This window comes from Bos grunniens, chromosome 15 (assembly GCF_055505025.1).
Source record: "Bos grunniens cultivar Pamir isolate PY7600 chromosome 15, Bosgru_T2T1.0, whole genome shotgun sequence".
NCBI classification, from domain to species: domain Eukaryota; kingdom Metazoa; phylum Chordata; class Mammalia; order Artiodactyla; family Bovidae; genus Bos; species Bos grunniens.
The window spans coordinates 76,441,692-76,467,915 of record NC_141179.1 but is presented as its reverse complement, the minus strand read 5'-3'; the positions used below and the strand labels follow the sequence as shown (position 1 = coordinate 76,467,915).

Below are 26,224 nucleotides of genomic sequence, written 5' to 3'. Positions count from 1 at the left end.
AACTGATAACAGAGTCAGTCCTCTTGCGCGTCCACTTTCACAACCCTCTGAGCCACTCCTTTCCTCACCTAAATGTACTTTCACAGCTGTCACCTCTATAGACTATGTTTTAGACTCTATGTCTGTCGTGTTGGGCAGGCTTTCTAGTAGCTAGACCGTCCCAACCTAAGAAAATGCTCACTTCAGATTTGGAGAAGTGAAGAAGTTAAAATAAACCTCCTGAAATGGTTTAAAGTCCTGTCCATCAGGCACCTTGGGTTCTCCCAGATATGTAAAATACAGTATTCCCCAAGACCACCTTTGAGTCTAAAGGGCCCTGATATAGGCTCCCCTTTCTGCCCCCTCGGCCCAGCCTTCGTCTCCAGACTGACTACAAGGATGTCTGTGTAAAGCTAATGTGGACAAAGAGGTCGGTTCCCTCACAGATCTTGGACATCAATGTTCCTCCTTTTAATGGCTGGGGCTTGCTTTTGGCCCTGTCTGATGGTAAGATCCAAATGGGGACCTCAAGGCCGCTGGGCCTTGGGGAGACTAGGCCCATGACCCGCCTTCATTGCTGGCGAGGTACTTCCTGGGCTGGGGAGCACTCTTCCCAAGTGGGCTGTCTTAGCCTCCTTCTTGCATTGTTATCACCTGGCTGCTGGGCCAAATGCCCAATACCTGAGTAGGAATAGAACATGCCGTGATTCTAGGGACCCAGTCTATAAACCAGCTGCAGGGGGGCAGGAAATAGGAGGTGACTGTTCTTGAGAACAGTCTCTGCTTCTCTAGTCCCAGGGGGTGTAGGTGGGGGGGCACATTGTGAGGGCCTCCTCTGGGGCCTCAGCCTCTTTCTTCCCTCTGAGCAATTCCCGCTTCACTGGGGGGTGGGCCATTCGTTCTGCTCTGAGCAAATGGAAATCAGTGCCTTGGAGGAGACTCGGCCAAAGCGAGCAGGGGTGGGGAACATGGAAACACAAAATAATCTTCTACACTTTACTACCAGATATCCTCTTAGTAAGAGAGTACCTGACCTCTTACCCACTGACCTCTTAGTAAGGGGACACACTGATGAAAAAAAAGCAATCTAGCCCAAGTTTTAGAACCAAGTAGAACAAGATCACACCCCGCAACTTAGTAACTGTGTGACCTCAGGCAAGTCTTGATTTCCTCATTGGTAAAATGGACAGCTTAATACCTACCTTGCAGGGCAGATGGAAAAATGAAAGGAAATAGGCAATGGCACCCCACTCCAGTGTTCTTGCCTGGAGAATCCCAGGGACGGGGAAGCCTGGCGGGCTGCCATCTCTGCGGTAGCACAGAGTCGGACACGACTGAAGCGACTCAGCAGCACAAGCAGGCGCTAGACCTAGAAATGCTCGGCCCGGTGACCAGCCCATGGTGTAAGCGCTCATGAATGGTAGCTGCTCTTATTGCTGTTATTGACATGAAGACTTTTTCAACCAGCTTGAATGAAGAGGCACTCAGGGACATGAACCTGGCTCCATCCCCCTGGCTGCACGGGGGTGTCAGCATCTGAAGCCCTGTGTCTCGGAATAGGGGCCATACCTTCCGTTCCAGGTGCTTATCCAGGCGGGCCAGCGCTTCCGTCTCTCCTCCCTGCCAGACCGCTGGGCCGAGCCCTTCAGTGGGGAATCCTAGAGAGGGGCAGCAGGGCCACAGGACTGGGGGTCAGGTCAGTTTGGTGATGGTGCAGCAAGTCCTCACACGCGACTCTGTTCTCTGAGCTCTGTGTGAGCTGGACTATGGTGTTCTTGGTGCTAACAGGACTAAAGCAAAGTGAAGTCGCTCAGTTGTGTCCCACTCTTTGCGACCCCATGGACTGTAGCCTACCTCCTTCCATGGGATTTTCCAGGCAAGAGTACTGGAGTGGGTTGCCACTTCCTTCTCCAGAGGATCTTCCTGACCTAGGGATCGAACCTGGGTCTCCCACATTGTAGGCAGACACTTTACCGTCTGAGCTACCAGGGAAGTCACTGAGATAATCCTTAATGCTTCCTCAGTGATGTTTTCTAAGTCATGCAGGTTTTCTTCCCACTGTGACCTCTTCTCTCCTTTCCCTTGCCTCCCTCATCTCAGCCACGTCTCATTATAGGCAGGTGAGAACAATTCTATATGACTGGCCCTGGCAGGTTAGCTGGCTACAGGTGTGGTTTTTAGGTAAAACAAGCTAACTTCGTTCAGATAGAAAAAAAAATGTGTGATAGGGGAGGAAGGGGAGAGAGGCTGACATAGCCCCTTTCATCAGAGGCAATACCAGTTATGTTGGTATTGAGAAGCCCACTGATGCCAATGCCAGGCTATGTCTGAGAGGTAAAAGTACAAAATTAGTCATGAACTAGAAACAGAAGCTGAACATGTGAATATGAACAGGAAAAAAGACCAGAAGGATTGCTGTAAAATTATCAGTGGTGGGTAACTGTGACAGTTATTTCCATTTTCATCTCTATTTTCTAAAGTGTCCACAATAACAAGCATCACTTTGACGAAAAAGAAAAAAAAATAGTAAGCTGTTTTTTTTTTTTAAACGAAAAAGGAGGTGACAGTATGAGGGGCTGGGGCAGGAGTACGCACCCAGCTCCTCCAGGGAGGGCACGCCGTAGGTCTCGTCGTGGCTCTCCTGGATCTCGGCCCGGCAGCCCTCCATCTGCTGGCTGGTCACGGAGCCCACGGGCTTCCTGGGGAGCTCCATGCGGCTGATGATGGCCTGAAAGCGCTTGTAGGTAAGGGGCGGCTTCTGCCCATTCAGCTCAATGATCCTGGGAATCCCAAAGACGCCTGCCGTCACTCACGAGGCCCTTCGTCTCAGGTCTCTGCCCGCCCAGAAAACAGCCCAGACTGCGCAGGCTTGGAGGGTGGCCTTCCTCATCCGCTCTGGGTCCCACCCCTAGGGGGAAAGGAGGGGACAAGGAGGCTACGTCTCCATGTTACCGAGAGGGAAATGAAGCCCAGATTGCTGGAGCAGGTGCCTTGGGTAACAGAGCAAGTCAGGGCCAAATCTGGGGCTCAATTCCAGGTTCCCTGGTGCCGGTGTGGAGCCGCCTAAAGACAGACACTGACCATATCTCTCTTATCACAGAAAAGTCCCCACTGGCCTTCACGGTCCTTGGCCTGCCTGTCCAAGCCACAGGGTGCCCTGTGGACTGTCTCTACCCCACCGTAAGCCTCCAGGAAGTTCTTTGATAAGAGCTGCAAACGTGTTCCTTGGGTGGAAATTCATTCTCTCCTTGGGCCCTAGTTACTAGAACAGAGAGGTGGGGAACAGCCTGTCCCTCCCTAAATCGGAGGCTCGGGGTTCATAGTCACAACTCAACCTTAAAGGTTTTTTTGCAGTTTACAAAAACACAGCTGCACTCAGGTAAGAAAAAAAGCTAGAGGAGAGTTTAGAGGCGAATTGAGGCTGTTTATGTAAGGATGAATTCGGATGGGCTGGAGCCAGACTCCCGGGGCCCCTGTTGGCCAAGCAGCAGCTGACGACAAGCCAGAACTTGCCGGGCTAGTTCATCTCAGTTCCTCTCTCCTCCCCTCCATTAGCGGAGGCAGAAGGTTGGCTGCTGCTCCGGCAGTGCCTCCGCCTCCTCCTCCGGCACGTGGCGGGAGGAGGCGCTCCACACCCAGTGCCTCCTGTGAGCCCAGCTCACATGCAGAGCTGTGTGACCTGGCCTCCCAGCAGCCACCACCGGTCTGGGGAAGGCGGGCGGGAAGCCTCGGTGACGGCAGCAGCCCAAGAGGGACAGCCCTGGCAGGGAAGGAAGGGGAGGAGGGGGTTTCCTCCTGGCCTCTCTGAAAGCACAGGGCCCCCACAGCGATCTCTCAAGCCTCCAGGGCAACACCTAAATGTGAGGCCTGGAAACCCAAGAGCCAGGGGAGCCCAGGAAACGCAGCTGGGTAACAGAAGCTGTGCCTGTGAGAGCAGATATCTACTGGGAGGGGCCACAGACAGGGCCCCACTGAGGTCAGAGGGCAGTTTCTGAGCAGCAGGATGGAAGCAGGAGCATGTGGGGTAGGTGGGCCTGGAGCGTGTTAGGAGCAGATCTATGAAGATCCTGCTTGTGTCTCTTGGGCCTAATGAGCCTCTCTGCACCCAAATTTGGAGAAGGCAATGGCACCCCACTCCAGTACTTTTGCCTAGAAAAGCCCATGGATGGAGGAGCCTGGTAGGCTGCAGTCCATGGGGTTGCTAGAGTCGGACACAACTGAGCGACTTCACTTTCACTTTTCACTTTCATGCATTGGAGAAGGAAATGGCAACCCACTCCAGTGTTCTTGCCTGGAGAATCCCAGGGACAGGGAAGACTGGTGGGCTGCCATCTATGGGATCACACACAGTCGGACACAACTGAAGCGACTTAGCAGCAGCAGCAGCACCCAAATTGGGTGAGCTCTACGGGTCCCTACTCTGACCTGTTCTCCCCCGGCTCCAAGAAAACGCCATGCCCCATGTGCCAGGGGGCCCTACTGCTGAACCTCCCTGAGTTCCGCTCAGCAGGGGCCCAAACCACCAACTCCCACAATGGGCAAGCTGAGCCCGGGACCCATCTCTTACTTGTCCAGGTCATAGAGAGTATGCGAGTTCTCGGTGACCACCTCCACACCAGCCTCCTTGGCCATCTTCATGATGGCTGTGTCCCGTTCTTTCCCAAAGGGTTCAGAGTCATACTCAAAGGTCAGGCGGGTCACCCCCCATTCCTGTTGGGGGAGAGAATCTGTAATGATCACCACTGCTGGGGAGAAGGAAGCTGGGCAGGCACTCAGCTCCCTGCCGAGAGGAAACCGAGCACGTGGGGAGACGTGTCAGAACAAACTGGGGATGACGACTTGAACCAGAAAGCCAACCATCTGAGGGCCCCGAGGTTTAAGGAAGCAGGTCTCCGAGGAGAGGCCAACAGCCCTCAACAGTGGAGCCCGAGGCTAGCGGTCCCCACGGGATCAGGAGAGAGGTGGGCAGCTCTGGGCGCCACCGGTGTCCTTGTGGGAGAAGAATACAGCAGGAGGCTATAAATACACGCTCCCAGGGGAGCCCCCGTCCCAGAAAGAGGCACAGGATCACCACCTCCCGCCAGCTCAGCAGCCTTTCCCAGAGCTCCTCGGGGGCCCTGCAAACTTCTGGCCTAGTTTTCCTCGCAGACTTGTGCTACATAAAGTAGCCTCACGGTTTCCACGGCAACACTTCTGAGGCCAGTAGCAAACAGAGCTAGTAGGCTCCAGCTCTCAGACAGCTGGGAAAGGAGAAGCAGCCCTTGGCCCAGAGGTCAGAGAAATCAGAGCAGAGGGGCCACATATTTTATAAGAAGGGAATTCTTTTCCAGGTCTTTAGTCATGTCTGGTAGAAATTTCTGTATTTCCTAGCAAACCTGGGAGAAAGCGGCCCAGTGAAAGGTTGTACCCCTTCTGGAACCCACAGAAAGCCCGAGAGCATGCAGCTAGCAGGAGGAAACCACATTCCAACCTAGGTCTCTGGTCATGGTCCCTTAAAACTCTGAACCCTTGGGGCAAATGTCCTGGCCACGCACACACTGGTGCAGTCTTGACTCAGCCCTGCTGGCTGTGGGTCCCGCGCAGAGGTGCTTATCTCTCGCCCAAGGTTAAGGTTAGCACTGAACATTTATTGGGTGCTTACTATGAGCCAAGTATTCTGCTTAGCAGTTCATGATAGGTTAAAGGTTAAAGCCTCACAGCCCTATGAATAATAATAGAAGTGTTACTATTAGATGACACCTTTTCCAAGAAGCCTCCTTGACCCTCTTCAGAAAGATTCTCTGGCACCTGCCATTTTCCACCACAGCAGTTACCATGTGGCAGGGAAGCTGCCCATCACTCGCCAGTTTCCTCCACTGGAGTGTGAGTACTCGGAGCAGCGATTGTGTCGCCTCATTCTTCATCATCCTAGGACATGGTATGGGCCCGTGCACATACCAGAAGCTTAATAATATACAGAGAATGGGAGCTCTGTATCTCTGGGCTATTAGTGGGCTGGCCTCGGAGGTGCTGGGAGGTGGGGCAACGCAGCAGGAGAAGAGAGGCCCGTGTGTTTAATGGTATGGTGGTCACAAACACAACTCTGGGCTCACAGCCTGGGTTCAGGTCCCAGACTGCTGCTCTGAGCTTCACAGGCATGGGCAAACTCTTGCTTCCTTGTCTGCAGAACAGGGACAGGGGCACCTACCTCTGAGGGCAGCGGCAAGGGGTACAGGAATTAATGTTCATAGAGCATGTACTGAGAACAGCGCTTGACTCACAGTCAGCCCTCAGTGAGTGCTGGCTCTACCAGCACTGTGTGATTTGTGCACGTGTGTCTGTGTGTGGGGGTGTGGGGAGGTGAAGTGAATGCAGAAGTATTTACTCAGCTGCCTGCCTTGACATTTAGTCTTTCCTCTTGTCTTTTCCCTCCAGGAAGAATAGGAAAGGAAGTGGGGTGTAGAGAGGCATAGAAACAATCGTGTGCTGATGTCCTAGAGCCCTCTGTTCATGAGCATTTCCACCTCCATTTGGGTTTTAAAAAATGTGTATTATAAAGGGTTTGTGGGGGAAGCTGGGCTGGCTACCTGATACAGCAACCAGAGGCCTATGTGGTACTGAAATGAAGATTCTGTCAATCATTTTACGGAGGAAGTAGGGACACTCCCTTAAAGAGGCTGATTTTTTCTTTTTTTCCAATAAGAGGAGCAAAGCAAGAGGGGAAATGCCCCTAGATAAACAGGAAACCTCACCCTCAAACTCCTGGCGCAAGAAGAGCCCTAACAAATCTTGCTGGCTTGAATCAAGAAAATATTTAAGGAAGCCAGAAATGTCTGGGGTGAAATAAGTTGCCACATCCCATGTCTGAACTGAGCTGGGAACTTTCCAACAAGACACCAGATTCCCTGATGTTTTCCTTAACACAGTTTCCATTCTGTGGGCAGCTGACCAGCTTCATTCGCTCCCAGCTTCCCTAGCAGCAGTGGTCAGCCCGGCCCTGACTGTCTCCACTTCCTTGGTCAGAACATCGTCTCATTCAGTCCGCGGGGAACAGACGCTCACTGTCTTGTCCCAGACTCTGAGCACTTACCTGGAACAGCCTCGGGAACACGTCAGCTGGCTGGCCCCGGACCACAAAGAGGCGGGAGTTCAGTTTCCTTAAGCTTCTGTCCAAATCTTCCAGAGACTGAAGTAGGAACCTACAGAAGCCACGGAGTCCTTGTTGGTGGTAACATAACAAAGAGTCACTCCTTCCTAACAAAGCAGGGAGAACCTTGTTTATGCCAAACCAGTAGCACAGTTCTCCTGGGTTCTTGTCCAGGCATGATGTGGTAGGGTGTCAGGGCCACCTCTGTTGAATCCTGCCTTTGCCATTACTAGCTGCGTGATTTTAGATGATTACTTAACCTCTTTAGCTTCTTCCCCCCCTAATCTGTGATACAGAGTTGGTGTTAGTACCCATCGCATAGAATTGTTAAGGAAAGAAAGCCAAATAATGCAAGAGGAACATTCAGTAGAGACCCTGGAACAGAGAAACCTGGGGGAGTGTGAGCTGCTCCCACTTGTGCTGTTCCTCGGCGATCAGAGGCAAGTCCACTCACTTCCTCTTGGCCCCTGGGTGTAACTATCCGTCCATCACCAGGGGCTGTGAGAACCACAAGTGAGAAGAGATGGGGGAGCCATCTGAGAAACAAGGGCAGCCCTGTGGTACGCAGGCAGAGGTCCCATCCGCAGAGGAACAAGACCGCAGTGGCCCTAGAAGGTCTCATCCACCCTGGTCCGACAGACTTCCTGTCTTTCCGCACTCACGCTCTGGTCTGCATGGGTGTCTCCTGACACAGCCTCACGGCCCCACGGCCTGGGCTGGGTCCCCAGTGTTTCATTTGGCAGGTAGCCCCTTCCCCAGGCCTCTCCAGGGCCCTGGCCATCAAGTTCTTGTCCCAAGAGGGAGAAGGTATGTGTCTGGAGGATTCCCTCCCATGCATCCATGGGTGTGGGACTCCAGAATCACAAGACACCTGGCCTGAGGGCTGGATCAACGTGGGACAGGGACAGGAAACGAACATTGACTGAGAGCTTTCAGGGCCTGTTTACTTTACAGGACCACAAAAATTTATTACCTGCACAGCTAGGCAAAGGAGAAAAGGAAAGATATACTCATTTGAAGGCAGAGTTTCAAATAATAGCAAGGAGGGATAAGAAAGCCTTCCTTAGTGATCAATGCAAAGAAATAGAGGAAAACAATAGAATTGGAAAAGACTAGAGATCTCTTCAAGAAAATGAGAGATACCACAGGAACATTTCATGCAAATGTTGGGCTCAATAAAGATGGGCTCAATAAAGGACAGAAAAGGTATGGACCTAACAGAAGCAGAAGATATTAAGAAGAGGTGGCAACAATACACAGAAGAACTGTACAAAAAAGATCTTCACAACCCAGATAATCACGATGATGTGCTCACTCGCCTAGAGCCAGGCATCCTGGAATGCGAAGTCAAGTGGGCCTCAGGAAGCATCACTACGAATAAAGCTACTGAAGGTGATGGAATTCCAGTTGAGCTATTTCAAATCCTGAAAGATGATGTTATGAAGGTGCTGCACTCAATATGCCAGCAAATTTGGAAAACTCAGCAGTGGCCACAGGACTGGAAAAGGGCAGTTTTCATTCCAATCCCAAAGAAAGGCAATGCCAAAGAATGCTCAAACTACCGAACAACTGTACTCATCTTACACGCTAGCAGAGTAAAGCTCAAAATTCTCCAAGCCAGGCTTCAACAGCATGTGAACTGTGAACTTCCAGATGTTCAAGTTGGTTTTAGAAAAGGCGGAGGAACCAGAGATCAAATTGCCAACATCTGTTGGACTATCGAAAAAGCAAGAGAGTTCCAGAAAAACATCTACTTCTGCTTTATTGACTATGCCAAAGCCTTTGACTGTGTGGATCACAATAAACTGTGGAAAATTCTGAAAGAGATGGGAATACCAGACCACCTGACCTGCCTCTTGAGAAATCTGTATGCAGGTCAGGAAGCAACAGTTAGAACTGGACATGGAACAACAGGCTGGTTCCAAATGGGGAAAGCAGTACATCAAGGCTGCATATTGTCACCCTGCTTATTTAACTTCTATGCAGAGTACATCATGAGAAACGCTGGGTTAAATGAAGCACAAGCTGGATTCAAGAGAAATATCAATAACTTCAGATATGCAAATAACACCACCCATGGCAGAAAACAAAGAAGAACTAAAGAGCCTCTTGATGAAAGTGAAAAAGGAGAGTGAAAAAGTTGGCTTAAAGCTCAACATTCAGAAAACAAAGATCATGGCATCTGGTCCCATCACTTCATGGGAAATAGATGGGGAAACAGTGGAAACAGTGGCAGACTTTATTTTTCTGGGCTCCAAAATCACTGCAGATGGTGACTGCAGCCATGAAATTAAAAGACGCTTACTCCTTGGAAGGAAAGTTATGACAAACCTAGACAGCATATTAAAAAACAGAGACATTACTTTGCCAACAAAGGTCCGTCTAGTCAAGGCTATGGTTTTTCCAGTGGTCATGTATGGATGTCAGAGTTGGACTATAAAGAAAGCTGAGTACCAAAGAATTGATGCTTTTGGTGGTGCTGGAGAAGGCTCTTGAGAGTCCGTTGGACTGCAAGGAGATCCAACCAGTCCATCCTAAAGGAAATCAGTCCTGAATATTCACTGAAAGGACTGATGTTGAAGTTGAAATTCCAATAGTTTGGCCACCTGATGCAAAGAACTGACTCAATGGAAAAGACCCTGATGCTGGAAAGATTGAAGGCGGGAGGAGAAGGGGATGACAGAGGATGAGATGGTTGGATGGATGGCATCACCGACTCAATGGACATGAGTTTGAGTAAACTCTGGGAGTTGGTGACAGACAGGCAGGCCTGGCGTGCTGCAGTCCATGGGGTTGCAAAGAGTCGGACATGACTGAGCGACTGAACCGAACTGAACAGCTAGGCATGACCACCTTTCTGAGAAATTCATCAATACTTTTTTTGGTGGTGGGGGAGGGGTGCACACCATGGGGCATATGGGATCTTATTTCTCCGACCAGGGATCAAACCTGTGCCTCCTGCATTGGAAGCGTGGAGTCTTACTGCTGGACCACCAGGTAAGTCCCATCAATACATTTTATGACATCTATTTTATCTTTAAATTAACAGTTTAAACAGATTAACTATTCATGTGGTTCAAAATTCAAGTTACAAAAGGGTACACAGTAAAAAAGTCTCCTTCTTCTGCATCCCCTGGGAATTTCATCCTCCTCTCTAGAGACAACTAATGTTATCAGTGCTATTATATGCCTGGGATGCTTTCTAAGTGTTTTCTTTTGAATTCTCTCAGCACATTTTGAAGAAAAATACTACCCTTGTTTTATAGATGAGGAAAATGAGCTACAGAGAGGATAATAAATTTGCTGAAGATCACAGTTATTGGGGACAGGTTCCTACCCCACACTGTTGGTCAGACTCAAACCATGTTTTCTTCCTTAAGCCTTCTAGGGGCACATCAGACACTGCTCCAGGGGCTGAGATTCTTGCAAGCTCTCATATGTTACGACGAACACACACCTGACTCCAGGTGATGCACTGACTTTCTGCTCTTCTGCAGGAAAGAGGCCCTGGCAGGTGAGCTTGGTTAACGGCCACCTCCTGCTATCTACCCTGGGGTCTCCCACCCAGCCCCGTCGTCAACAATGGGAGTCACTAGAGTTTACTGTGAGCACAATGAAACCCAGGGGATCCTCTGCAGCACAGCACGGTCCCTGGACTGTGGGAACCTTACAGAAGCATCAACTGTTCTCAGGCCCCCCTGCCGCCTCTGACATCTACGATATGACACTCCCAGGTGGTGAATGCCACAGATCCACATTCCGGCACGAGCTGAGTCCTGGGCTCAGCCCGAAGCATAGTGCTAGCTGACGAGCAGGCGAGCAGGCAGGGACTCCTCGAGGGGTTGCAATGGGAGACTGACAGGCTGAATGCTGTTCTCCACAAAGCCAGAGCTTCGCCTCTGCGAATTTCTATTTTTGAGCACTGACACCCTTAGAAAAGCAAAGCTGAGACAGAGTGACGCACTGCACTTGCGTTGGCCTCCTCTCAGGCCTCACCGTCCTCTCAGGAGGAAAATACCAGAGATTGCTTCCATGCCACCTGCACCCTGCCAGGCAGGATGCCTAGGGATAACTGGCGACTTTTAGACTTCACAATCTCTAGACAGAGGGTCCTCCATCTGTGGCTCCCAGAAGTGTGCCTGCCTTGCACTTGGGGGTCCGCATCCTTCACAGTCCACTAGGCTGCACAGGACGCCGAAGCTACAAACAGGACTGGCATGCACATGAAGCGAGGTTCCAGCTGCCTTCTGCAGACTTTATTTCTACACCTCATGTATTTATGTGATTGCAAGGGGTCTCAGGTGCCGCACGATCTTCACTGCACCGTCTTTTGTTTCAGCGCATGGACCCTCTAGTCGTGGTGTGTGGGCTCCAGAGAGAGCAAGCTCAGTGTTGTAGCCCCCGGACTTAGTTGCTCCATGGCACGTGGGATCTTCACTCCCCAACCAGGGATTGACCCACAGTGTGTCCACTGCACTGCAAGGTGGATTCTTAACCACTGGACCACCAGGGAAGACCCTAGACCTCATTGATCAAAAGGAGAGATTCCTTGCAGCAGCTCTGAAGTACAGATGACCCAGTGAGAACCCTTTTCTTTTTTGACAAGAGAAGTCTACAGTCAAGGCAGGCAGCAGAAGGTAGGACTCCGAACTTAGCAACCAAATGACAGTAATAGTAACAGCAGCAACTAACAGTTCATGAGCATTAACAGTGAACCAGGCACTATTTTCCCTGGAGGAGGAAATGGCTACCACTCCAGTATTCTTGCCTGGAGAATTCTGTGGACAGAGGAAACTGGTGGGGTACAGTCCCTGGAGTTGCAAAGAGTCAGACAGGACCGAGCACGCATGCACAGGTACTATTCTACTTGCTTTACATACCTCATTTAACTCTCATTTTACAGTTGAGGAAAACTGAGGCATAGAGAGACTAAGTAATTTGTGTAACATCAATCACCTAACGAATAGCCAGAATTCAAACCCGGACAGTGTGGCCTGGTGTCTGCATTTGTAACCACCAGGCTCCACTGCCTCTCAACCAACACTCACCCCTTGAGCACTGAGGCCAACACTCTGCTACTAAACCCTTGTTCCTCGAGGGGATCGAAACAGCTGGGAGCCACCCCGCAGCTTGCCAAAATTCAGGGCCTCAGGCTCCCTCCCAGACAGACCTCCAGGAACAGAATCTGCATTTGTAGCAAGCTCCCCTGGTGATTCCTTTGTACATTAACGTTTCAGAAGCACTGTCCCAGAATACAGAACTTGACTTCTAGCTTCTATTGACAAGTTGCCTGCCTTGGCTTCTAGTTTGTTTTCACTAAAGCTCCTCTCTTTGAGATCCTGGTTTTGGCTCTCTAGAAATGCTGTTACTTCCAACTCCCCAACCCCCAGTCAAGCCCTGCAGGGCTTCTCCAGAAAGGGAGGTCTCAAGATGACCTCCAGGAGCCCCAGCCTCCAAGCAGACAGAGAAACTGCAGCCGCTGCTAGGGCACCACGCCAGAGGCCTACCAAGAAGGAATGTGGAGCAGTGATGCTGCTGGGCAAAAGCGCCCTGGTGCTGGCGGGCACATTCTTTCACCAGAGAGAACCTTGGGCCTTTGTGCTCCCCTCGAGCCCTCCTCTCCATGTGGCCAGTTTCTCTCTACTCCAATAAGGGACGACTCCAGAGAAAACTGGCCTGGGCACTGGAGATGGCAGTGTTTGGGCAGCAGGTCACCCTTGGCAGCTCCCAGCTGAGCTTACATGGCCGAAATTCAGAGCACACAGTCCTGTGTGAGCGGCTCAAGCTCACCCTTTGAATCAGACAACATGTGCAGCTCAGTCGCATTATGTAAGTGCTCTGCAGTCAGAAGCACAAGTGGAGGAAACCAACTTGGGATTTCCAAAAATACTAAAAGGACAGTAATTCAGGGACTCCATGGAGCTAGCCTTTTAAAACAAGACAGGCAAATCTTTAGGCAAGGACTTCTCCAGAGACAGCAGATTCTGTGTTGAGAAATATTTTTGTTTGTTATTAATAGGAGGAAGGAAAATGATAGTGAACTCTTTTTTATGGGTCCAGATTGCCCTTGACCAAGTTTCTCTGCTTCAAGCCAAGGTTATTTAACTGTAATGATGATATTGTTGGCTGGCCCAAACTGGCTGCATATGGCATTAATAGAAATTAACTTCTCCTAAGGGCTTCCCAGGTGATGCAGTGGTAAAGAAGCCACCTGACAATGCAGGAGACACAAGAGATGAGGGTTCAATCCCTGGGTCTGGAAGGTCCCCTGCAGTAGGAAACGGCAACCCACTCTAGTATTCTTGCCTGGAAAATTCCATGGATGGAGGAGCCTGGTAGGCTGCAGTCCATGGGGTCGGGAAGAGTCGGACACGACTGCGCGACTTCACTTTCACTTTTCACTTTCATACGTTGGAGAAGGAAATGGCAACCCACTCCAGTGTTCTTGCCTGGAGAATCCCAGGGACGGGGGAGCCTGGTGGGCTGCTGTCTATGGGGTCGCACAGAGTTGGACACGACTGAAGCGACTTAACAGCAGCAGCAGCAAGGGCTTCCCAGGTGATACAGTGGTAAAGAAGCCGCCTGCAATGCAGGAGACACAAGAGACAAGGGTTCAATCCCTGGGTCTGGAAGGTCCCCTGGAGTAGGAAATGGCAACCCACTCTAGTATTCTTGCCTGGAAAATTCCATGGACAGAGGAGCCTGGCAGTTTACGGTTCATGGGGCTACAAAAAGTTGGATATGACTGAGTGAGCACATGCACACACACACACACACACACAATTTCTCCTGGAGAGTGGGATGAACTGAGAGAGTAGCACTGATATATAGACACCACCATGGGTAAAGTAGCTGGGGAGAAGCTGCGGTATATAACCCAGGGAGACCAGCCTGGCGCTCTGTGATGACCTAGAGGGGCGGGATGGGAGTGGGGTCCAAGAGAGGCTCAAGAGGGAAGGGATATATATATACAGATAGATGACTCACGCTGTTGTACAGCAGAAGCTAACACAACATTGTAAAGCCATTATACTCCAATTTAAAAAAAAAATAATTAAGAGTGCTTAGGCCAAATGGAAAAGGATAAGCCAAACCCACAGTCCATAGCAGGGATGGATCTCTATGTATCACTTGATAAACATATATTTATTCTTTCCTAACTTCAAAGAGAAAGATGAAGATCAAAGTTTTCATGCCTTTGGGGCAGATGGAAACATTTTCTCAGCAGTAGAACAATAAAAATGACTCTGCTGGGTACAGAGAAACTCAAATTTCCCTGCCAGCAGACCACAGTTCTCAATCTCCTTCTTGCTGACCAGGCTCCAGGGAAGAATCACCCAACATGGACAGCGCATGCGTGTTTAGCTCCCAGCAGTGGGAAGAGAGACACATTTGTTCTTACCAGGCATCCCGGGTCATCTCTTTTATTAATTGAGCAATTTCAGCTGATATTTTATTTCTACCAACTCCTTCTGTCCCCAAAGTTCCTGACAATAGGTGCAGCACAGAGCCAAGGAGAAAATGACAGAAATAAAGGGTGAGGTGAATGAACTGTTGCCCAAAACCTATCTCAGCTGCAGTAGGGACAGAGAGGTAATAAAAAAAAAAACAAAAACGCAGGGGCCTATTTGGAGTACCCATTTTAAAATCCAGAAGCAGTTCACACACCCCCCTTTTTTTTCTTTTGATTCTCACTGCAGTACGTCCTTCCAGATGCAGTAAATCTGGGGCACGTAGGGCTGGGCAAAGTGGAACAGGGCTTTGCTAACTAGTCCTTGACAAGAAATAGTCCTGAGGTTCAAATGCTACCATGAGCCATAAACTTCCCACCGCCACCAAGGCAAGGAGTGCACTAGCCCTTCTCCTACACTAATAAATCTACATATTCTCGGCTGTCTTTCTCTGTCCATTTTGACTCTTAGAAAGTGTCCTTCATGGTTATTTTAATCTGATTTATCTGCTGAAGAACGCAGTGTGGGAGTCAGTGTAGGAAGTACAGGAGGATAACAGAGACACAGATTGTGGCCTCCTGGCCTCTGGCAGAAGGCCTGGAGCACACTCTTCTGAGGGAGGCTTCTCAGAAGCAGCAACTGAAGTATTTGCAGAGCTAGAATGTTCTGCTGTGGCACAGTTCTCCCAGGTCACTTCCAGATCCAGAAACAACCACCGGAAGACTACACATATTGTAGTTATGCAGAGGTGCATCCGGCTCTATCACTCCCCCAACCCCCAACAAAATGCACAAAACCGCCTGCAGTTCTGCCTTCACTCTGAACCTGGGAGCAAGGAGTATGGTGGGGGTGGGATGAATGCATCTGTGTCCAAACCCAAGAGCAATGATCATATTCCATCTATTTTGGGTGACTTCACCTCTCGTCTGATGCCAAAACAAATCGCACTTCTTGCCAATGAGCTGCAACACGTATCCTAAGTTGTCAGGCTGGGGTTCTCTAGTCCAGTGCTTCTCTGGCTTTGCTGCACATGTCAGCTTTAAAGACCCTAGTGCCCAGGCCATAACCCAGAACAATGAAATAGAATTGGGAGAGAAGGGGACCCAGGCATCTTTCAAAGGTCCTTAAATGACTCCTGTGTGCCGCAAGGTTAAGAACCACTGCTCTAGTATGTCCCCCAGTTTTATTTATTTCATGGCATCAATTCTACTAAACGAAGGCTGGTTACTTGTCTTGTGCCACAAAAACGTAGGCTCCGGGCGCTCTGGATACCACATCTGCATGTTCACTGCTGTGTCCCTAGCAGCAGTGCCTGGCAGATATTAGGCATTCATTAAATAATTGCTCAATTAACATCTGCATTCTTGCATGGCCTCTGACTTCAGGATTTGACCCGAGCACCTGAGTTTAATCAGCAACAGAGTTTTTGTCATTGATCTGTGACCTCCACAACCACAAAAGAACAGACAGTCCTATGCAATGTCCTCCAAAACCTAATAAAAGAAGAAACTCCTTCGTGACAATACAACCAGCAAGCAGTCTGGATTCTATTTACTCTCCCTGGCACGCTGCCACTGGGAGAGGGGCAGAGTCTGAAACTCAGTCCATGCTAGGGATGGCAGGTCATTTGAGGGTGTTTGTCAACACCAACCTCCTATCTATAGAAACTGGAGCAGAGGCAGAGCAATACAGGAGCTGAAAACTGTGTGGGCAGGCTCTCCACAGGACTGCTTTTAGTGGTTCTCTCAATATTATATTAAGTGGGGCAGGAGGGGCATTGAATAGACCCACTGCTGGGGGCACTCACTCTCCTAGCAGGGCACACACGTTGGAAAGGAAAGAATGGTGGAGAGCTGGCGTATCCTGGGAATAACTCTGTCCCTTGTGCAACAAGGCCACGAGCAAATATCCTCCAGAACAATGCAAACAAACCAGAGGACTACTGCAGGGCGTGTTGCACAGAGATGGAAACACAGTGTCTCAGAACCCCTGGTTTCAAACACTGCTTAAGGAGAAAACACATCCACTGCCTATCTGTTCATCTTTTCCCATGATCCTGTCCACTCCATCTCCTGGGAGTCATCAAAGAGGGGCCCTTGATACCACAGCTTTCCTGCTTCCTAATCTCAGCACATCAGTTGATAAAAGTCTAACCCACAATCGCTCAACTGCGCTTTAAAATCAATCTCGGGAGAAGAGGAAGGAAGGGACATTTTTGGTTCCTTTTTTTTTCCCCTGGCAAGTCCATAGATGCTGAGGGAATTCTCCAAAGTGGGTTAAGCATTGTTCTCTGCTCTCTAGCTCAGGACAAAGTGTCTCTAACTGAACATGCCCTTGAGCCTGGCACTTTGCCTTATCTGATGGTAAGCCAGAGTCTGTAGACATCTTCCAGAGACAGGATGATCTTGGTGGAGGGAAGGCAGGATGGATTAAAAAAAATGGATAAAAAAAACCCAGAGGCTTAAAGATGACCTTCAGGAGCTGGGCAATGCGCTCTTTACTTGAAGAACGCAGGCATCTGCTGTGCTGTCAATTCAGGAACCCGTCCCTGCCCTCACACCACAATAGCTCCAGTCCTCACCCCACTCCCAACCCCGCCCCAGCCCACGCCTAGACAGGAGTCCCTGTTCTGCCACTCAGTGGCTGCAAGTCCTCGGGCTTGTGTCACAAGGTCAGCTTGTGTCTCTAGGACTCAAGAGTCTCACCTGTACAACGGGGATCATGATCTGTCCCACAGGAACGTCGTGAGGACCAACCAAAGAGGGCAGCACACAGTGAGGACCCGGTGTCAGAGGCTAGCCCTTCTGAGGCTAACCCCCCCACCCCAGGCCGTTACTACCGGGACTCACTGCTTCCCCGGTCCCGGCTTCACCCCTCCGGGGACTCGGCTCCGTCGCCCTGCTGCCCCTCCTTAAGGTCGGGGTCTTTTGGCAGAGGCGAATGGGGCCAGAGCCTCCGCTTCCGAGGGTCGGTGCCAGAGGCCAGGCTGCGTGCCCCGGGCCCACGAACCGCGCCCCCGCCCCGGGGGCCCCCCTCACCTCCATCGGTTGATCCCGACTGAGGAGGAGGCCGCGAACCACGGGTCGAGGATGTAAACGCAACGCACGCAGTGCGCCCCGCGCACGGCCGCCAGCAGAGCCGGGTTGTCATGGAGCCGCAGCCCCTTGCGGAACCAGTGCACCGAGGAGGCGCCGTCCCCACGAGCCGCGGGCGCCTGGGTCGCCGCCGCCGCCGCCGCCGCCGCCGCTGAGGTAGTCGCCGCCGCCGCCGCCATCACCGCCCTGACTGCCGGGGCTGCCACCGCCCCGCCCCCGTAGGCGCCGCGGGCCTGGCCCCCGGCCCGCCCAGTGACCTATGACGCCACGGCTTCTCCCTGGGGCTCCGCCCCACGACCCTGGAGCGCCTCTGCTATTGGCTGAGCGCCTCTCGCCGGGCGATTGGCTCTGAGGCGCCCCGGCCTGTCCCCGCCCCATCACGTTCCCGCCAGGTGTGGGCTCTCTGGAGGGGAGCCGGAGGGCGGAATGGGGTGATGCACAGTGGCTCTTCCCAAGGAGGTCTGGGCGTGGACGGTGGAGGGACAGTGGATCCCAGACGTCTTGCTTGAAGCTGTGCGCGCTGGCGGGGCTGCTGTGACTCCAAAAAGTGACCAACAGGACGAACAAATGGCTGCCTTACGTCATCATCGTCATCGATAGCGTCGTCACCTACCTCACTCTATACATCGTTACATTTTACTACAGCCACTATTTATTGAGTGCATCTTTTAAGCCAAGCAGCATGATAATACCCTTACATTGACGCGTGGAGAGGTGCCTTGCTGTGCAGCAGTAGGTGGGTTGGGAGTAGGGACTGGAAATGTGGAGGATGTGATTTGAGATAGTAATTATGCCATCAGATGAAATTTTTCTTTTCTGTGTTTAGTAGACTCAGTGGTACCTCTGTATGCAAAGCACTTAACTGAAGTCTGTGTGAGATTGACACTCCCCAATCCTCCCCAGGGGAGCCAAGTGGAGCCCTCTTCTTCTGGGGGTTATCAAATGAAGAATCTGTCTCAATTTGGCCCGAAGTGTGCCTGTGCTCAGAACACTTCCTGAACTTGGGAATGAGAAATGAAGGAGTTTAGCAATGTAGCCAGCAATTTAGCAGCATTACTTGGAACAACTCTGTAAACCACAGTGTTATTGCAATCCTAGGCTCTCTCATTGTCAGGGCTTTGTAGAAACTGTTCCCTCAAACCTGGATCACATACCACACCCCACCCCTTTTCTAACTTCAGTTTGTCCTGTGTCTCTGCTCAGTGTGACTTCACCAGGGCTTCCCAGGTGACTTAGTAATAAAGAATCCACTTGGCAATGCAGAAGACATGGGTTCAGTATCTAGTCTGGGAAGATGCCCTGGAGAAGGAAATGGCAACCCATTCCAGTATTCTTGCTGGGGAAATCCCTGGACAGAAGAGCCTGGTAGGCTACAGTCATGAGGTTGCAGAGTCAGACACACCTTAGCGACTGAACAACAACAAAACAACACTGTTCAGTGTAGAGGTCGTTTGCTGTCAGTGTAGACAGCACATCTCTGTGCTTTTTATCACTGGCCTTATACATGATATTGGAATTTCTTATCTGTCTGCCTCATTAGATTATAATCTCCTGGAGGGCAAGGACTGTGGCTCATTTACATCATTTCCAGGATCTAGCTCAGTGCTTGGTACTTAATGCTCAAGGATGATTTGAGTAAAAGTTGGACAGGGACTAGAATCTTAGGTTGCCAGAAACATTAGTGGTCTATCCCAGTCCTGACCCTGTTGTTATTTTTTAATCCTTTCTCCAAAGTCTTGCTGAATGATGAGATGCCACCTCTCGTTACTTTAAAAAAATATTTATTTATATAATATTTAAATTGAGACATAGTTGAGCATTACTTTTCTTTTGAGACTTTGTGTCCCGTCTTCTAGCTCCTTTTGCCTCCACAAGCAGTGGAACAGAGAGTGTCCTACTAGGAGTGGAACAGAGAGTGGAAGGAAATTGTTCTTTCCTATAGCCTCAAAGATGGATATTTGCTTCTTCTCTGAACTCCCATGATGCTTTCTCTATAGAGCATGAGCTCTATGAGGGCAGGGACTGCATTTATCTTGCTCACCAGTGTATTCCCAGCACTTAGTTTGGTACCTGACATGCAGTGGGTGGTCATAAATGTTTGCTGAGTGCCTGGGTGATCGTCATTTATCTGTCTCTTTCTTTCTTTTTTGGTTGACATATCTTGCAAGTTTATTTTAATCTATAGGTTCCTCTTTGTGTTCTCTCTTTCCTTTTGGCAGTTTATTTGTTGAGGAAATAGGGTCATTTTCCCTGCAGAGAGCCCACATTCTGGGTTGTTCTCATTGGCTGCATCTCTGAGAATCATTTAACATCAGTTCAGTTCAGTTCAGTCGCCGACTCTTTGTGACCCCATGAATCGCAGCACACCAGGCCTCCCTGTCTATCACCATCTCCTGGAGTTCACTCAGACTCACGTCCAGCGAGTCAGTGATGCCATCCAGCCATCTCATCCTCTGTTGTCCCCTTCTCTTCCTGCCCCCAATCCCTCCCAGCATCAGACTCTTTTCCATTGAGTCAACTCTTCCTATGAGGTGGCCAAAGTACTGGAGTTTCAGCTTTAGCATCATTCCTTCCAAAGAAATCCCAGGACTGATCTCCTTCAGAATGGACTGGTTGGATCTCCTTGCAGTCCAACGGACTCTCAAGAGTCTTCTCCAACTCCACAGTTCAAAAGCATCAATTCTTTGGTGCTCACCTTTCTTCACAGTCCAACTCTCACATCCATACATGACCACAGGAAAAACCATAGCCTTGACTAGACGGACCTTTGTTGGCAAAGTAATGTCTCTGCTTTTGAATATGCTACCTAGGTTGGTCATAACTTTCCTTCCAAGGAGTAAGTGTCTTCTAATTTCATGGCTGCAGTCACCATCTGCAGTGATTTTGGAGCCCCCCAAAATAAAGTCTGACACTGTTTCCACTGTTTCCCCATCTATTTGCCATGAAGTGATGGGACCAGATGCCATGATCTTTGTTTTCTGAATGTTGAGCTTTAAGCCAACTTTTTCACTCTCCACTTTCACTTTCATCAAGAGGCTTTTTAGTTCCTCTTCACTTTCTGCCATAAGGGTGGTGTCATCTGCATATCTGAGGTTATTGATATTTCTCATACCAGTCTCTAATCCTGTACTTCCTGTCACTTGGAATTCAGGATTTTTTTTTTTTTTCAGACAAGGATAGCTTATAAATGAACTTTCCCTGGGAAGCAGGCACAAGATATCAACTTGTTCCTCATTTTGTGATTTTAAGATTGAGCACTGTTTTCCAATGCCATGGCTCTTTCTATCCTATAGGTTATTATGAAAGGCAGTGTGGTTAAGCCCAAGGTCTTACACATTTGGAATGACTGTGTTCAAATTCTGATTCTGCTTTTGCTCTGTGTGATCTTAAGTAAACTAGTTGACCTCTCTGTTTCCCACTTTCTTAACCTATACAATAATTAGGATATAGTAAGCATTTAATAATAGCTAGCTACTATTATTCTAACCAGCAGGATCTCTGTCTGCTTTTATTTTCCTTGCAACACCCAATGCCCTGGGTCTTTACACATAATGAGTGTCCATAAATTGCTGAGTGAATAAAAGATTTTAGTCAGTTTTTTAAAATCCTCAAAATTATACCAGTAATGAAAAGGGAAGTCATCACCATCAATCCCCAAACAAATCAATTAGTTTTTATCTTCATGTAGCCTTCCAGACTTTGTCCATAAACTTCTAAGTTCTGCAACTTTAATCAAAGCAGAGGTGCAATGTTGCATGCATCTTTGAACAAAATATTAAACATGTTTCATAAGGTTGAGCACCAAAGAGCTGATGTTTTCAAACTGTGGTGCTGGAGAAGATTCTTGAGAGTCCCTTGGAAAAAAGTAAATCAACCCTGAATATTCATTGGCAGGACTGAGGCTGAAGTTGAAGCTCCAATACTTTGGCCACCTGATGCGAAGAGACGACTCATTGGAAAAGATCCTGATGCTGGGAAAGATTGAGGGCAGAAGGAGAAGGAGGAGGCAGAGGATGAAATGACTGGATGGCATCGCTGACTCAATGAACATGAGTTTGAGCAGACTCTGGGAGATGGTGAAGGACAGAGAAGCCTGGCATGCTGCAGTCCATGGGGTCGCAAAGAGTCAGACATGACTTAGTGACTAAACAACAACATATTGCTATGTCATTGTCTTTGTGTTTGTTATTTTTATTTTCAAGTTGATAAGGACGAATTATCTTATTGAATGATTGCATATTGTTTGCGTATAATGACAGGATAATATCCAAGAATCAGGATGTAAATCTGGCACTGGATGGAATACGGGAGTGCAAAGTCCACTTTTGGATTTTGCAGTTCAAAAGGGACATAGAGAAATTGGAGAGAGACCAAAGAAATCTGTAAATTGCTAAGTAGGTGAAATATACTTATGAGTTATTACATCTTTGAGATAAAAGAGAACTGAGTTACACATCTGTTGTTTATTTATTAACACCTTGCTATTTATAAGCGTCTCTGAAGAGTAGTTGCCATGTGGATGCCAAACGGTTACTCCTTGTTTCCACTAAAGAAAGTGAAAGTCATTCAGTTGTGTCCGATTCTTTGCAACCTTGTGGACTGTAGCCTGCCAGGCTCCTCTGTCCATGGAATTCTCCAGGCCGGAATACTGGAGTGGGTAGCCATTCCCTTCTCCAGGGGATCTTCCCAACCCAGGGATTGAACCAGGTGTCCCGCATTGCAGGTGGATTCTTTATTGTCTGAGCCACCAGGGAAGCCCATGTTTCCACTAAGGGCAGAACGCAAGAATCTAGTTTAGGTTAGAAAGAATAAGAGAGTTAAGGAGGGACTTTATACTAAGTGGGCTTCCCTGGTGGCTCAGTCAGTAAAGAATTCACCTGCAATGTGGGAGACCTGGGTTCGATCCCTGGGTTGGGAAGATCCCCTGGAGAAGGGAATGGCAACCCACTCCAGTATTCTGGTCTGGAGAACTCCATGGACAGAGGAGCCTGGCAGGCTACAGTCCATGGGGGTCTCAAACAGTCAGACACAACTGAGCGACTTTCACTTTTTATACTAAGTGGTTTAGGAATGAGACAAATTAGCCAAGTACTGGGAAGTTTCTTTGCTAAAAATATATAAGAAAACAGAGGTCAGAGTCCTGTTTTCTCTTTTTGTAGTAATCCTGCATGGAGACTGGCTTAGGCAGTTTTTTACATTCCCTAAGAACTATGCTTTGTATAAATATTTGACAGTCGGTTGAAAGGTAACCAAAATCACTGCAGATGGTGACTGCAACCATGAAATTAAAAGACCCTTACTCTTTGGAAGAAGTTATGATCAACCTAGATAGCATATTGAAAAGCAGAGACATTACTTTGCCAACAAAGGTCTGTCTAGTCAAGGCTATGGTTTTTCCAGTGGTCATGTATGGATGTGAGAGTTGGACTGTGAAGAAAGCTGAGCGCCAAAGAATTGATGCTTTTGAACTGTGGTGTTGGAGAAGACTCTTGAGAGTCCCTTGGACTGCAAGGAGATCCAACCGGTCCATTCTGAAGGAGATCAGTCCTGGGTGTTCTTTGGAAGGAATGATGCTAAAGCTGAAACACTACTTTGGCCACCTCATGGGAAGAGTTGACTCACTGGAAAAGACTGATGCTGGGAGGGATTGGGGGCAGGAAGAGAAGGGGACGACAGAGGATGAGATGGCTGGATGGCATCACCGACTCGCTGGACATGAGTCTGAGTGAACTCTGGGAGATGGTGATGGACAGGGAGGCCTGGCGTGCTGTGATTCATGGAGTCGCAAAGAGTCAGACACGACTGAGCAACAGAACTGAACTGAACTGAAAGGTAACCAGGAGCAGGAGAGAGGGAGGGAGTGAGTTTAAGTGACCCTCGCCCTCTAGTGGTTAAACTGAGAAAGAAGCGCGGCTCAGTTTCAGGCTGAGCTGGGAGCCCTAGGGGCCTACCCTCTTCTTTTAAGTTAAACGCAGTGTGCAATTGCAGTATTTTTAGCTCCAACACTTCACTCAAAGCATACTTTGATGTATGATATTTGAGCTATTTGGCTTAAGAAGCTGTAAAATGTATTGAGAGGATGGACTGAAAAGCCAGACAACTTGTTCCATGTCCAACTCTGTGGTTAACTAGTATTAATAAACTACTTGGGCAAGTTACTTAATCTCCCTGGGCCTCAGTTTCCTCATTTGTAAAATGGGGATAATGATAACAATGATGATGATGATAAATAATAATTAAATAATAATAATAAAACAGATGCAGCGTGGAACTGGAACAAGACAAAAAAGATAAACATCTCAGAGTTGAGAATCCAGAAACAGACCCTCACATATGTGGGTATTTATTTATGACAAAGATGTCTGTGTAAAAAAGTGGAGTAAAAATGGTTTTTCCCACAGTAAAATGGGCCAACCGAACGACTTTCAGCTGGTTGGCCAATTTCCATTACAGGAAAAACGACATTTTTAGTCGCTCAGTTGTGTCCAACTCTTTGTGACCCCGGGCAGGCTACAATCCATGGGGTTGCAAAGAGTTGGACATGACTGAAGTGATTTAGCATGCACGCAAGAATACTGGAGTCAGTTGCCATTTCCTCCTTCAGGGGATCTTTCAGACCCAGGGACTGAATTCCTGTCTCTTGCATTGCAGGCAGATTCTTTACTGTCTGAGCCACCAGAGAAGCACCAGGTCAACTGGGTATCCTAGTGTTAAAAAGAAAAGAAAAGAAAATTGACCTCTGTGTCAGGGCCTACACACAAATCAATTGCAAGTAGATTACATGCTTAATATGAAAGGTAAAACAGTAAAGCTTTGAGAAGATTACATAGGAGAATATCCTTATGTCCTTGGGGGAAGACAAATAATTCTTTAATACAACATGGAAAGTGCTAATCATAAAGGAAAGATTGATAAATTGAACTATATTAAAATTAGGTTTTGTATATCAAAAAAGCATTATTTAGAGAGTGAAAAGGCAAATTACAGAATGAGAGAAGATAGTTGTAATACTTATTCTTAGAGAGCTCAGATCCATAATATTTAACAAATTCTTACAAATAAAAAAGAGAAAAAAGATAGGCAACCCAAGGTGAAAGTCGGCCAGCTGTTGGAACAGGCACGTTCCACCTTCTCCCCGACACAGGATATACTGGTGACCAGTGAACACAGGAAAAGGTGTTCACCTTTCTAAGTTCAGTGGAGAAATACAAACACAGTGAGATGCCGCTGTAGACCCGCTAGAACAGGTAAAGTTACAAGAGGACAAAACTGTGTGTTGGGGAAAATGTGAGCCATCAAAACACGCATACTCTGTTGTTGGAAGTGTAAATTGATACAACTCCTTTAGAAAGCTGTGTTATACACCAAATTTGAAAAACCAAATGCCCTTAGAAGTTTAGGAAGATAGGATGCTGGCTCCGATTGGGTCTGGTGAGGTGAGTCCAGAATTCCACGCATTTGTCCCTGTCCTCTCTGGCTATGTTTGTCCCAGAGTGTTTGCTCCTGAGGATGTCCCCAACAATGGCCAGGGTTTGGAGGAGTTGAAACAGCCGATGGCCCCCCAGATCCTATAAAGAATGGTGGTTCTGGGACTTCCCTGGCGGTCCAGGGGTTAAGACTTGCTTCCACTGTAGGGAGTGCAGGTTCCATCCCTGGTCAGGGAACTAAGGTCCTGCCTGCTATCTATGTTACATGCTTAATCGTGCTTGACTCTTTGCAACTCTGTGGACCAGAGCCTGCCAGGCTCCTCTGTCCATGGGATTTTCCAGGCAAGATACCTGGAGTGGGTTGCCATTTCCTCTTCTAGGGGATCTTCCCAATGCAGGGATCGAACCTGGGTCTCCTGCGTTGGCAGGTGGATTCTTTACCTTCTAAGCCACCAGGGAAGCCCCTGCCTGCTAGGTGGTGCCACCAAAAAATACACAGAGAACTGGCTTTAAAAAATTCTTTACTTATTAAAAACAAACAAACAAACAAAAAACGGTGGCTCTCTGAAGATTTCCCTAGGAGCCTTCCTAGACTGTTCTGCTGGTCAAAGAAGTTGAAGAAGATCATCTTGAGAAAGACTGTCCTACAGACACACAGGAGGTATCACCTGAGGCAGGAAGTAACCAGTATCACCTTGTTGTTAAATCCTACGGGGGCTTGAGGACTTCCCTGATGACTCAGTGGTAAAAATTCGCCTGCAATGCAGGAGCCTCAGGAGACAAGGGTTCAATCCCTGGGTCGGAAAGATCCCCTGGAGGAGGAAAATGGCAACCTACTCCAGTATTCTTGGCTGGAGAATCCCATGGACAGAGGAGCCTGGCAGGCTACAGTCCATGGGGTTGCAGAGAGTTGGACACTGAAGCGACTTAGCATGCAGCACGCACGCATGGGGGCTTGAACCAATTTTCAAACCCAAAGAGGAGACAACATTGGGTGTGTTGGGCCTCACCTCCTGCTGACTCACTACTTGAGACTTTGATAACATTGAGCAAAGGGCCAAAGAAATGAGTGAGCGCTTTTCTAATCTTTGCCGTAGATGACCAGGAACTGACAGGATGTTTGAGCTGTGATCAGATGAGGTGTGG

At 48.7% G+C, this 26,224-nt stretch overlaps 1 protein-coding gene across 2 annotated transcripts in view; it reads right to left on the bottom strand.

Moving 5' to 3' along the window:
* The window catches only part of CRY2 (cryptochrome circadian regulator 2), a 36,136-nt gene extending 18,290 nt beyond the window's left edge, over window positions 1–17,846 (bottom strand). Inside the window, exons 1-5 of one of the 2 annotated variants that reach the window (XM_086341293.1) lie at window positions 17,595–17,846; window positions 7,049–7,157; window positions 4,547–4,689; window positions 2,575–2,759; window positions 1,549–1,637 (exon numbers count right to left, since the gene is read on the bottom strand). In XM_086341293.1, the coding sequence (XP_086197419.1) occupies window positions 1,549–1,637; window positions 2,575–2,759; window positions 4,547–4,689; window positions 7,049–7,157; window positions 17,595–17,830 (762 nt within the window). In that variant the 5' untranslated portion in view covers window positions 17,831–17,846. The remainder of the gene's footprint in view (window positions 1–1,548; window positions 1,638–2,574; window positions 2,760–4,546; window positions 4,690–7,048; window positions 7,158–17,594) is intronic. The other variant, XM_086341294.1, reaches the window with a different exon arrangement.
* Between the last annotated feature and the right edge of the window lie 8,378 nt (window positions 17,847–26,224).